Source organism: Coffea eugenioides, chromosome 10 (assembly GCF_003713205.1).
Source record: "Coffea eugenioides isolate CCC68of chromosome 10, Ceug_1.0, whole genome shotgun sequence".
Classification (NCBI taxonomy): Eukaryota; Viridiplantae; Streptophyta; class Magnoliopsida; order Gentianales; family Rubiaceae; genus Coffea; species Coffea eugenioides.
In genome coordinates, this window is record NC_040044.1 from 6,996,299 (window position 1) to 7,009,655 (window position 13,357).

Consider the following 13,357-nt stretch of genomic DNA (forward strand, 5'->3'; position numbering starts at 1 on the left):
TAACTATAGCTTACTTTTTTTTTCAAAATTCAAATTTACCTCTCAATTAAGCCCAAAGTAAGTTTTGAGATTTACTTTAAAAAACTAGACAGATCTTAAAATAAGCAAAAGTTGATGTATACTTAATTCAAGTAAATTAATTAACACTGAAAAGTTTAATATGTCCATTATCATGAAACAAGGAATCTAATTTAAAATTTCTAAAAAATCCCTTATGTGATTTTTACGGCAATCAACAAACATCCTTATAATTTAAATGAAGCACAAGCGATGAATAAATAATATTTTTTTTCATAAAAATAAAAATTTTCCTCCAAAATTACCCTCGTTCCATCAAGCAAAATTTTCTTTTCGTTTTATACTCACCTTTTCCTGATTCCTTCTTTTCCTTTTCTTTTTTTCCCTTAAGATACTTTTTTTCCTTCTTTACTTTTTTCCAAAGGTAATATGTATAACAATCAATAACTGTGCATCAAGCCAATGTACTTGATGTCCATCAAAATTTGTGAATATTCCTTTTACACATTTTGTAATTACCTTTTATACCATACATACATCACATCTTGTAAGTGTTTTTAAAACTAACTTTTCAAAATATTTAATTATTTTTTAGTGGGGCATTTAATTAAATATGTGACCAAGGTCATGGATTTCTGGTTGCCTGCCCCTGAAAACTATCATGTTAAACTACTTAAAAAATCAGTCATATCAATCAATTGGCGAAACTAGCGTCGCTGATTGAAGTCCGTTCTCTAATGTCCAATATTCAATCAATGGATTTGAATTGTGTTAACATTGAAAATTATTGAGTAAATTAATGCTACTGAAGAGAGAACTATAATTGACCCAAAGAATGGTTTGTCCTCTTTTCTATTTGGATTAAGTAACACATAGTCAAAGAGGACATACGATTTGCCCTCTTTGCTATTTGCTAATCCAAATACCAAATAATGGTCTATCCTAAAAAGTCTAGTAACATATAGTCAAACAACCTATTTGACTATTTATTACTTAGGTGTTCAAAGACTAAAATGAAAAATCTAATGTCAATTAAAAGCAACTCATCGCTGCCTTTTAAAAAAACATTTAATTCTCCACAATTATTTCAAAAACATCAATTAAAAGTGCTCGATTAGAAAGGAGTATAGGGTGTAAACTCATAATAAATAAAATTTAACCGCGAGGCTGGAAAGATATCATCATCATATTATGGAGTTATTGCGGACCAGATAATATAAAACTCTTTTTTCTACTGTTCTAGCAAATATATCTCGAGAGAGTCTGAGGCGGTTGAAAATTTCTGACCTTGTCTTAAAGGCAAAGCGAAATAGTCTGTGTTTGTAGTTTTCCAGTTTTGCTCACATGGTGTGCACGCCAAATATGACATTACCATCAACCCAAATATACATTTAGAATCGTCAAATACAATGTCAACAACCCATCAGGAATCTCTCCATTCTAACTTCTAACCATACTCCTCTGCTCAGTTGACCCCCTTTGGCCTCTTTCATCCGTTCTTGGCAGTCTGGACATCAATCTTGATTCTTCCCAAGAGGTAACGCTTTTCAAGTTCTTGAATTCATGTGCAAATGTTTAATCTTGAAGCTGCTTTATTCATCTGGGTTTTTGCTTCTGATGGATTAAAGTTATGTTTACAGCTCGATTTAGTTATCAAATTCTTTTTTCTTTTGTTTTGTTGGGGGGGGGGGGGGGGTGGGTGGTTGAGTGGAAGTATTGGGTGCCGGTGAATTTTATTTGCATTAATTTCTAGTGGCTTATGTGTACCTGTTTCTTGTGGGGTTGCAAATCTTGGGCTTAGCTTTAATGTATTAGTACATAGGGGAAAGATGGAGGTTGCCCCCGGGCTGGGTTGGAGTTGGGGGGGGGGGGGGGGTGGTTGGTTGGTCCAACATGTAATTGACTGTTGTCCGTTGTTCAAGAATTTAAGTTTTCATTTCCACTTGTCAATTATTCTAAACGGAAATTAAGAAAAAGGAAGAGAGGTTTTTCAATTTTCTTTACCAAATGAGATTTCTTTGATTGAATTGGATATTGCAGCGTGTATGCTGTAGTTGGCATTGAGGTGAATTGGGATGCAAACGGCAAAAAACCAAACAGTTGTGATTTTGTGTGGATTTCTGAATATGAAGTCTGTAGTTGAGGAAGACTAGAAACTATGTAGTCTGAGTATGTTTGGATTTCTGAATATGTATATAGATTTTGATGTGGTTGCATCATGAAAAGGCTTCCTTTTTACTAGTTTATAAGCGCAGAAAGCTCCTGGAGCTTGCATTAAGATGGCAAATGTTCATTGTAGTTACAATTTTTACTCGGTACCTAGCATATAAGATACATATTACTATGTAATTGGATTATTATTGATCACTTGCCTGAATAACTAGACCTTTTAAATTGTGAACCCAAAAAAAAAAAAAAAAAAACTGTCTATAACTTAAGCAATTGTATCTGTAAATGGTGAATTAGACTAAAATGGGCTAGCCATCAATTGGATGATTACCTGAAGATTCGCCAGCACACGTTCAGTTGTGCTTTCTGTTTATACAAGTGATGTATGCTTGTATATTGTTGAACGCCTTTTCTTTCTCAAAGACTTTTTAGGATGTGCATAACAATGTAAATGTTCCAAAGCTTGTCCGCAGTTGAGAAATTGTCATGATCTTCTTACCATTTTGCATGAATTTGAGTGACCTGCATAAAACAAAGAGATGTAATTAGTAGGGAGCTGACCTGACCTCCCAACAGAGTTTAAATTCCTTCTTGCAAAAAGATAGGAGTGTGATTATAATTACTCTACCTGATTTAACTTCATGCTGCTTTTCAGGCTGATCAAGCAGCACCAAGTGATATAGTTCTTTATTCCAGGTCAGTGATTTCTTCTTGAAGGAGGGAGTGAGTGAGTTACAATCATTTCAAACAACTAGACAACTTTTCAGATTATGAGTTCAGGGACAAAAACTGCCACTTCCAATGGCATTGAGATCTCTGTGTTTCCAGAAGCAGAAAAGGAAAAGGTAATGTGATCATGCTGTATGAATCTTTTCTGTCTGGAGCCCTCATGGTTTGGGGTGGGTGGGGGGAGGGTTGTAGTAGTTGAATGCGTAATATGAGAATGAAAAGAGGAAAATATTGTAAGGAATTTCTGTATTTGCAGATTAATGAGGTAAGAAGGTTGATTGGGCCACTCTCAGGCAAATTGGCCCTTTTCTGTTCTGATGCATGCATAGCAAGATATCTAAGGGCACGCAATTGGAATGTCAAGAAGGCTGTTAAAATGCTTAAAGCATCCTTGAAATGGAGACGTGAATACAAGCCTGAAGAGATTCGATGGGTAAATCCTACTTCACTCAGATTAATCTATGATCTTCATACAAGTACTGATGCTGTTGTGGTTTGCCTAAAGAACAAATTCTCTCACTTTAGCTTTTTCCTTGGCTATGCCTGGTAAACCCAGTTTACTCTGATTAATTTTTCATCTTCAGAAAACCAGGATGCCATTGGCATACTTCTATTTGGTTTGATTATTTTGCCTAAAGGATAAACTCCTTCTTCATGTCACTTTTTTCTCTTGGCTAGACCTGGTGCTTAATTTTAAAAAGATATGTAGTTGTCCTAAACCCACTACCTAAATGTTCTCATTTGTGTTGTGAGTAAAGCACTTTCTTCCCTTGGATTGAATGCCTTAGCTGTAAATGACATTATTAGCAAATGAAGTTAGTCATCTCGTTTCTCTTTAGTTTTTGTATGCTAAGCATTACATTGCGTCACAAGCAAGTTTATTGCTGGTCTCAAGTTATTTTACAAAGTCAGGTGGCGGCAAACTAGATTTTCTTTTGCTATTCTGTATCATTCTAGGTGAAATGATGGTGTGTTTCTTGTCATGGTTTTGATGGCCTGCTTGATTCCCTTCTTCCCCTAATCCCCGAAGGTTTAGGGGTTTTTATGAGGGTCACATTTGATATATTTTCTTTTTGTTGTGATATAGGAGGATGTTGCCCATGAAGCAGAAACAGGAAAAATATACAGATCAAATTACAAAGACAAGCTAGGGAGGACAGTTCTTGTCATGAGACCCAGATGCCAAGTTCGTTCACAATCATGTGATTTATTTAGCATTAGCTTTACTTCAGTTGGATATGTCTAAATGGTTATTATTTTATGATGCATTATTTATCATGCATTGGTCTTACTTTGAGTGTTGGGAGTTTTATCAGACAGGACTCCATATTCAACCTTTAAGCCAAGATTTCCATTTTGTGCATTGTTATTCACCTGTAGATTATAGTGGTCCTGTCAGCACTATGTTAGTGAATGCTAAGTGTTATGTGGTGTTTATTTCTATCAATACTGACTGATTTCATCTTCCAACTCCTTTACAAGGACATGCACTTACAGAAAAAACATATTGAGACTGCTAAGTGGTGGTGGTAGAATTGCTGGATAATGGCCCAAAGGAATAGTCCCTCTGCTTTTTATATCAATGGTAGTTGCCCATTTGAGACAGCTATAAAATGTTCAGCTGAATCTATTATTGACAGTTTTAAGTGTGGTGGGAAATCATATTTATGGGCATCCTATAAGAAAGATGATCTAACGTCCAAAGGCTTAGCTTTGATCTTAACCACAACAATTTGCTGTTATGGAGAAAAGGGAAAACAAAAAAATTTCTGCTACTCAAAGTGCATTTTACGTGACCAATTGATGGTCAAACATGGATACTTTCAAAGTATAAAAAAAGGGACAATATTTTTCTTTGGAATATCTACTAAAACTAAAATATGAAGTACTTCCTGATCTTTGTTATGAAGTATAGAATTGTCATTTACATTTTTAGTATGAGGGCTTTAGTTGATCTCATCAAGGGTCACACCAAAGCCAAAATTAAAGCAACCTTCTATGTTTATTAAACTCAGTCTTTGATGTTAGCTTTACAAGTTGCATGCAAAGGTAGGCTTTAAGATGAAAGTCTAGTTCGTATGCTGTTTGCATATAGATGTCACTTATATCACATACAATTGGAATTTGTTGTCTGGGGTCACAAACTTTAACTTTCTTCTGTTGGGTATCTCCACAGAACTCCAAGTCAATCAAAGGCCAAATCAAGTATCTGGTTTATTGCATGGAGAATGCTATTGTAAATCTTCCCGAAAACCAAGAACAGATGGTCTGGTTGATTGACTTTCATGGCTTCAACATGTCACATATCTCCATCAAGGTGACAAAGGAGACTGCTCATGTCTTGCAAGAGCATTATCCGGAGAGGCTGGGTATGGCAGTGCTTTATGATGCACCCAAGATATTTGAGCCATTTTGGAAGGCAAGTCTCATTTCATTTATTCGATTTTGTATAGGTGATTGTAACTTATTTCAACATAGAATTATCTGGGGGGTGTCTTACTGAACTTGAGCTTAAGGCCTAAGTAAGAGATTTTAAAGCTTGGTTTTCGTGTAAAAGCTCAAAGTGGGCTTTGGAATGCATTATTCCACCAATCCCAAATTGATGCCATTTCAGTGATACATTCAGGAACTTAAGGTGACTTTTGTTAGTTACTTCCCTGATAATTGTATCTTAGTTACCTGCGTTTGTTTAACTTCCAGTTTCTGTTTCTGGTGAAACCAAAAAACTGTCAAACTTGTGCAAAAGCTATAGATGTCATTTTTTTCCTGAGGTTTTTGTTTATTTTCATGCTACCATGGTGTCTCAACAAAGTATATTTTGAGATGTAACAAAAGGCAGTCTTAATACAAATTGAGGTGGTTTTCTGATATGCTTTGGTCTTTATGTGTTTGGAAATTCAGAAATATCTGCTTATTGTTTGAAAGACTGTATCCTCTTAGACTATGTCGGACAAGCTTATGTATGAGACGTGCTTACTATCTTGAACTTGGAACGCTGATAGCTTAAACTGTAGCTGATTCTTTTGTGCAGGTAGTGAAGCCTTTTTTGGAGCCCAAGACTGCCAACAAAGTGAAATTTGTATATTCAGATGACTCTAACGCCAAGAAGATACTGGAGGAGTTGTTTGACATGGATCAGCTGGAGCCAGCATTTGGAGGGAAACAGGGTGAAGATTTTGACATAAGTAAATACTCGGAGAGGATGAAGGAAGATGATAAGAAGGTGCCCTTGTTCTGGAAGACAGAAGGAGATCCTGCTATAGCCTCCCTGCCAGTCCCAGCCTTGGATGCCAGTACTTTAGAGTCAGATTCTGATACTTCGGATGGGAAAGCAGATGGATCATCTCATGAAGCTGATACAGACGATTTCCCCACTGATAATCCCTTGCCAGCAACTAAAGACCATGGCAATGGAGAGAATGATACCGAATAAGTTGGAAGAACAAAGAACTTGGGAACACCCACTCATTTCGCTGCTACCTGCATAAATACACATTTTGCTAACAGTTCCAATGACTGTGGCATTTGGAAAATCACGTTGCAGAGTTCAGAATGTTCTTCAGGCACTCCAGACACCCTTTTTCCTCTACGAGAGAGACTGAGAAGAACTTCTGTATGTGATTGACTTCATTATAGGCCAACATAAAGCATGTCTGAGAACACGAGGAGAAGCTAATGATATTCATGTTTCAATTGAGACTAATAAAACTAACTTGGGACAAAATCAATGTTTGCTGACTTTCCAAGCTTTGATTAGATAACCCTGATGAATGGTGAAGACTGGCTTGCTTATTGCAGGTGAATTTGGTGATAGTAGCAGGAAGTTAGCATCTTTAGACTTCAAATCACCGGGGGCATTCCAACTTCATCTTTCATACAGTGAAATGACAACTCTGTCCTTCCGAACCATCTTCTTTTAACATGTTCCTACATATTCCGAAAAATCAAGTTGGTATATGGGGAGGAAAAAAAGAGCTAGAAATCTTGAAGGTGGCAGCAGTTTCTGGACTACCATTGAATGTTGACTCTGTCCGAATTAAAATCACGAGCGGAAAACTTCTACTCCATGGCGGCATCTGACAGAGAAAGAAATGGAGGGAGGGAGGGCATATTAGTCATTTTGGGATGCAAACGACCAGGATTGGAGCACCTGAGCACAATTACGGAGCACGAATATTAATTTAAAAAAGGAACCATTTGTCTTCGACAAAATTCTAATGATCAATGGTTTAGTACCAATTTTATTAAGTTAAAAAAGAACCATTTTTAATAATTTGCAAACATAAGTGCTTGAGAAAAAGAAGATATTAGACATCAGCAATTTTAATGCACAATTAGCACTATTCATAAATCTTGAAGATATTCACAGATAGTATAAGTCACTTTTGCTATACATAATTTTTTTTTTTTAAAAAAAAAGTATAAGTCTCTCCTATTATCCAAGCATGTGACTGAAGGATGAATTTGAAAGCCAAAGACTTATTAACGAACATTAAATATCATAAACATTGCAAATCATAAATTACAGCTCATACTTGGAAAACGGTCTTCTGATTAATCTTTTAAAAAAACGGGTATCCAACTTTATGTGACGATTTTATATATTTCTGCCAAATTCTCATACGGTATGGACGGTGAACCTATCCTTTCGGAAAAAAATTTGCCGACTTCTGCCATTGAGCTACCAAAAATTGGTGTGAATTTTTCTGTGCTTTGTTAGCTCCCCTATGAGAATTTTTCTGGGCATTTTCTTTCTGTTGCACCATTTAAGTGTCTTATGCGTGATTTCTTCTATTTTATAAATTTGGAATTGGATTTTTCCTAAAATAATTTAAACGCATTTTTCTTAAATCTCAATAAAGTAATACATAGATTTCTACATCTTGTCGAGTCTCTAAATAAAAAATGTCAACATTTTAAACTTTATCTCTTATGAGTTTTTAATTTTTTTTAGTAAGGGCTTGGTTATCATTAAGGGAGACCTCAGTGGTTAATTTTCACAAAAATAAATATAGTTAATTTAGAAAGATGTCTTAATAAAAAGGGTGAAATAATTGTGGATTATGCATTAACATGACAAGGTAGAACTTTTCCTTTCTCGCAGAATGGAAATAAGTATGATTGTTGTATGAAGGATATCAAATTTCTGACTTTCTTTTACTAAAACTTTGTCGTTGTCATTTGCACGTAACTTACTCATTTTGTTTAAAAGAATAACTAGGAGGGATAAACGCGCTTTGCGCGATGGAATTGTAAAATGCCCCGCCCAATTTTGAAGCAATAAAAATTGTATTTTATGCAACAAAAGTACATTTTTAGTATAGGCATTTCACAAGTTTGGATAGTGTATTGGTGCTTTAAATCTGTAGATGCCAAGAGGGGTATAATTCATATATAATCATATGGCGTAATTCTTATCTCTACTTTAATGGGATCCTTCATACATAAAGTGTGTTTTCACAAATAAAATTTCTTTTGATGCAGAAAGTGTCCTTAATAATTTTCATACCACGAAGGACCACCAAATCCAGTAAATATGTTTATAGTTGGAAATAGTTCTTCATTTCTTGGTAAATTATTTTGAATCACTACGTAGCATTTTCAGTGTAGATAGTCCAGAGTTTCCATTAACATACTGGACAGTGCAATGATGTACTTTTCTCTTATTTTCTGTTGATTATTGTCCGCACATTTTTTTGGTATTTCCATGCAGACGAAGCCATAAACACATTACCAAGGAATATTTAGACAAAAAGTTTGGCTCCTCTGGTGTTTGCAGATCATATTCATCCCAAACAAGGAGCCCTAAACTAAAAGGGGGATTACCAAAAAGTGCTAGAACCACTTTAAACGATCTAGCTGAATCATTCATAGCCAAATATATGTTATAATAGCTTCAATAATTTGTTTTACATATGGAAATTATTTGCAAAAGGAATTGCAATGACTAATTATTAGTTAAAAAAGACAGAGATGAGATCAAAGTAATCAAAGAAATATTTCAAACATTCACTACCAAAGTTTGATAAGTGTAACAAGTAGGTTAACATCAATTTTGTGGCTAAACATCCATTAGCAAAGCCTGAATCGCTAAACAACTGCGATAGCTTGCTAAACATTAAACTTCCAGTGCTTTGAATGGAGAGAAAGGAGTAAAAGCAAGCCAAGTTGTTTTGTCTTGTTTCATTTCTTGGTTTAATGAAGAGCAGAATCAAAACGTAAATGAAAAACAAAATGCAGTACAATATCTGCCATGTGGAGCAACGTGAGACCCTTATTACAAGACTTGCCAATTTCACAATGTTGAAGCCTCTTGAATTCGACAGGAACATAGACAAAGATAACAAGAAACCCTTTCATTCAAAGGAATCTAGCCTCTAAATTCTTCAACTTATCCATGTCTTCTCTGAAACCTGACGCAGTATGCTCTTGCAAATACACATAATGCTTAAAACTATCCCTTTTCCCTTCATTTGCTGAAGAATAGGGCAAAAGAAATAGGGCTCAGCATTTCCAAGCAGTTCTTTTAACAAAGGAAAAACTGTAATTCGACCTCCCCAGCCAAAGTCAACCATGGACAACAAATATTTATAAGGTTGAATACAGAAGAAAACATGCTAAATAATAATATATAATAGAAAAACAAAAAATAATAGAAAATTTATTTAAAAACTTTTTTTAGTTAAATTTTGTTTTTTTAGTCTATTATCTGTTATATTCTATCCTGTTAATGGTGTGTTAAAGCGACAAAAAGAATTAAAGTGTGATGCTAATGAATTAAATGTTGAGATAGAAAAAGGTCTGATACAGGATCCTTTGCCCACAAACAACCTACTACTAAATGTGGGGCTAAATTTTGAAACTAAATGGAAACATTTTGAATAGGTTTATAACTTATCAAAGAATTAGATCCTTTAATTATAATTTTGCAACAATTTTTGTCTCAAAAACAAAAGATACAACAAAAAAGGATTCAGGAACAAATGAATACAGTAAATAGAGACAAAGTCACAAAAGAGAGAGAAAGCTTCTTTGGTGCTTCCCAATCTCCATTCCAAACTTTTTCCCCATCTAGATTTCAATAAAATTTCACAAAATTTTGCTAATCTCCCATCTCTAATTCTCTATTGTCTTTGTATACTTGTCAAAGCTCAAGGAATTTTCAGCAAAAGAAGTCGTTCAACACAAACAACCGCGATTACCCGTAACCTTTAATTTGATTGTTTCTTTTAATTATACCTATCAGCTATATATGTGTACTAAATGCTTTTACTATCAACCGTTTAGATGAGTTGTATTTTTATTTCTAATTAGACAAGATGCCCGAACCTTTTCTCTTCATTTTGGGATTCCGTTGCTTTATTTCTTGTCAAACTATAGGTAAAAAATATTATATGTTTATAAATAATTTACTATTTTGATTTTTTAAGTTATACAAAACTGTATATGAACTTTAAATTAATTAATTTAGTTAATTTGGGAGTTTTTGACGGGATCTTACGATCCTACGATCCGATTCTGTGAAACTAAAATCGATCCTACGTAGGATCCCGATTTTACAAACCTTGCTTACTAGTAGTGGCAGTGAAATTCAAAGCATAGGACTGGTCGCACCCCAACCGCTGCTAGGGAAGACAAGCGCGTGTACTCCACAATTTGTCATTGTCACGATTTCCTGCCCTTTTCTATCTTTTCCATCCGGTAACATCTGTCTAGGATGCATCACAAAATTGTCCTACAATCACAACCTCTATCGATATACCCATTGCTGCTGTATATATATATAGTATACCCGTGAAAGATATCTAAACCCAAAAAATGTCACCAGATTTCAGCCATTTTTAGTTTCATTCATTACCGGTGCGATGGTGAAGAATGTTGCTACTAAGAAAGTTGTGGGTTGAGAAATTTTCTTAGTTCATAACTTGGTGGTTCTAGAAGGGTCAAGGTTCTTCAATCAACTTGATTTTCTTCATCTAGATCTGGACCGTGTAGGATACGAATTCATACCTTCAGGCAAGTTCGTATCATTGACCCAACCAAGGTCCCTGAGCTTGAGAATCACTTTCATATCCTGCTCGTCTTTGACATCTATTTTGGTTTGTCCACAGAAGTACATTAAAACCTGGATAACCTTTTTGAGATTCAGATAAATTGCTGAGATCTTGAATCTCTGGTGGCTCACCTTGCAGATTGGAAGGAATCTTATCGATGACATTTTCCAGAATTCTGAAGATTTGAAGTGGAATAGTCTAAACCTTTTTTACCATTTTCAGTAGTAATTAATAGCTGACATGTTAGTTTTTGGGTTTCGAAGATGTTACATTATGGAGCATACTATATGTATCTTAAATCTTCTTAACATATATTAAGCGCTAAAGTCTTGCGTGTAAAAATTTTGTACCTTTTGGTCTTTAGATTATGTGTCCTCTATTTTGGTGCTTGGTCTTGCTATAATTGCGAGCTTTCTTATGCAAACATAATTGTTTAACCCTATTTTGATAAAGTTGTTTTTGCAAGAATTAAATCAAGAGTAAGTTTGTATGAGTTTTAAATCAAGAATTAAAATTAGAGGTGAGGAATTTATATATATATAATTTGGGTGCGAGTTTGAGTAATATAAAGTAAGTTGCAGGAATATAAATCAATTATCATTCACAACTTTTTACTGAAACCATCATGATTGAGCTCTATAGTTTCGAAATATTTGGAAATGCACTACAAGACTCTGTCAACATTTAGAAAATGGCTTCCGACTTCCAAAACTAATCCAAAACCTGATCACCTAATCTTATAATTGAAAATAGAATCAAAACTAGACTAACCTTAGCGGATCAAATCAAAATGGGGAGTGTAATATAAATATTCTATTTTTGTTTTTACAAGAATTATTGATTGGAGAAATAGAGAAATTTTGGGGTGAAAGTTGCCTGATTCGTAGTCATTAGGCAATCAAAATAAATACTCCCTCCATCCTACTTGAATAGTTTTAATTTTTTTCACACAATTTAAGAAAAATTAGTTAACTTTGTCATAAGAGTAAATCTAATTTACTGTTTTTTTAAAATATCCTTACATTAATATTAGAAGCATAACTAATCACTATACTTTTACATTAAGGTCCTTTGAAAACATCATGTATAAGTTTCGAATTGAGAAGTAAAATTGGAAGTGGCAATATATAGCATAATGTATGATAGTAGAGTGCAGGTCTAAGGAATATAAAGCAAGTTTCAAGAATATATATTAACAATTTTTTACTGCAATCATTGCAATTGAGCTCTATTGTTTTTAGATGGCTATTAAAATCGAAGATGAGATTCACAGATGTATGGCAGCTGGAAATGAAATAAAAGTTCACAGAACATTAGAAATTCCGTTCCTTGATTCATGCCTCTCCATCTCCTATCTACTATCTTGCCACATTTCACAATTTCAATTTGCATTGATATTTAAAGTCAAACTAAAACAATGAGTGGGACATATTTCAAATAATATTTCATAAACACTAGTATTTGCTAGACTTATACAACAAAGAAAGTATTTCAACTAGTACCAACACAAGTATCTAACCCAAGAAACAGATTAAATTGAAAGTATGCTACAATAAGTAGCTCATTCCAACCTCATTACATAAATTAAGCCCGATCAAAACCACCTAGATTAAGGACATATTGGATAACCACTGAATTGAAAAAACTGAAATACAATGAGCAATACACAGTAACCTGCATATAGAAAGTGCCTTTTAGTTGTACTGCACCATAAGGCCTGCCTCCTTACTCTGCAAAGCCAATGCCTCTGTCGAACAAAAACTCAAGACAATCAACAAGTACGAATTTGACAGTTATAGTGATCAAACAATAAGAATCAATGCACCCAAGAAGTAATTTTACCTTTATGAATATATCAAGACCTTCGTCAAACCTTACTTCAACAATCTTTCTATTATTATGAAGACATTTTACAGACTTTGGATTCTTGTTTTGAAGTAGTTGCTACGGTGACGACACAAGAAAAAGATTTTTTTTTTTTAAGTTAGATATTTGATGTAGAACTGATGACCTAATATTTTATTATTTGTTAAGAAAAAATGACTATCTTATCCATTTTTTTTAAAAATAAAATAATTATTTTTATTTTTTTAAGCTCAAATAACTCAAACTCGAGTTTGACTTGCCTCGAATTTGAAGTCAAGTTCGACGTTGAACTTTATATTGAAAACTCGTCGAGTTCAAGTTTGTGTTTGAATTTGGTAAAATTAAGTCGAGATTCAACTCGATTATGCCAAAATCCGATTCGACTTGACTCATTTATAACCCTTCTCCCTCCTCCCAAGGAAGAAGATGTTTTGAAGATATTTCGTTTGCGAGGGATGGAAAAGTTAGAGAGAATAAGACGAATAATTTTTTATGTTTTGAAAATTAAAAAGATGTTCTAT

The 13,357-nt window shown here is 34.2% G+C and overlaps 1 protein-coding gene across 2 annotated transcripts; it reads left to right on the forward strand.

The window, feature by feature from the left end:
* Positions 1-1,290: 1,290 nt before the first annotated feature.
* Positions 1,291-6,825, forward strand: LOC113750022 (phosphatidylinositol transfer protein 3). 2 transcript variants are annotated; one of them, XM_027293930.1, is made up of 7 exons: positions 1,291-1,555; positions 2,843-2,883; positions 2,955-3,032; positions 3,173-3,349; positions 4,004-4,102; positions 5,093-5,335; positions 5,948-6,825. In XM_027293930.1, the coding sequence occupies exons 3-7, from the start codon at positions 2,958-2,960 to the stop codon at positions 6,347-6,349; spliced, it is 996 nt and encodes a 331-aa protein (XP_027149731.1). In that variant the 5' UTR covers positions 1,291-1,555; positions 2,843-2,883; positions 2,955-2,957; the 3' UTR covers positions 6,350-6,825. The 2 variants fall into 2 exon arrangements, with proteins under 2 accessions (XP_027149731.1, XP_027149730.1); XM_027293929.1 differs by having other exon boundaries at positions 2,843-3,032.
* The last annotated feature ends 6,532 nt before the right edge of the window (positions 6,826-13,357 follow it).

Coding starts and splice junctions, on each gene's coding strand:
- LOC113750022 (XM_027293929.1), top strand. CDS start 2,958: ATGAGTTCAGGGACAAAAACTGCCACTTCCAATGGCATTGAGATCTCT. Junction 3,350..4,003: donor AGCCTGAAGAGATTCGATGG/GTAAATCCTACT, acceptor GTTGTGATATAG/GAGGATGTTGCCCATGAAGC. Junction 5,336..5,947: donor TATTTGAGCCATTTTGGAAG/GCAAGTCTCATT, acceptor TCTTTTGTGCAG/GTAGTGAAGCCTTTTTTGGA.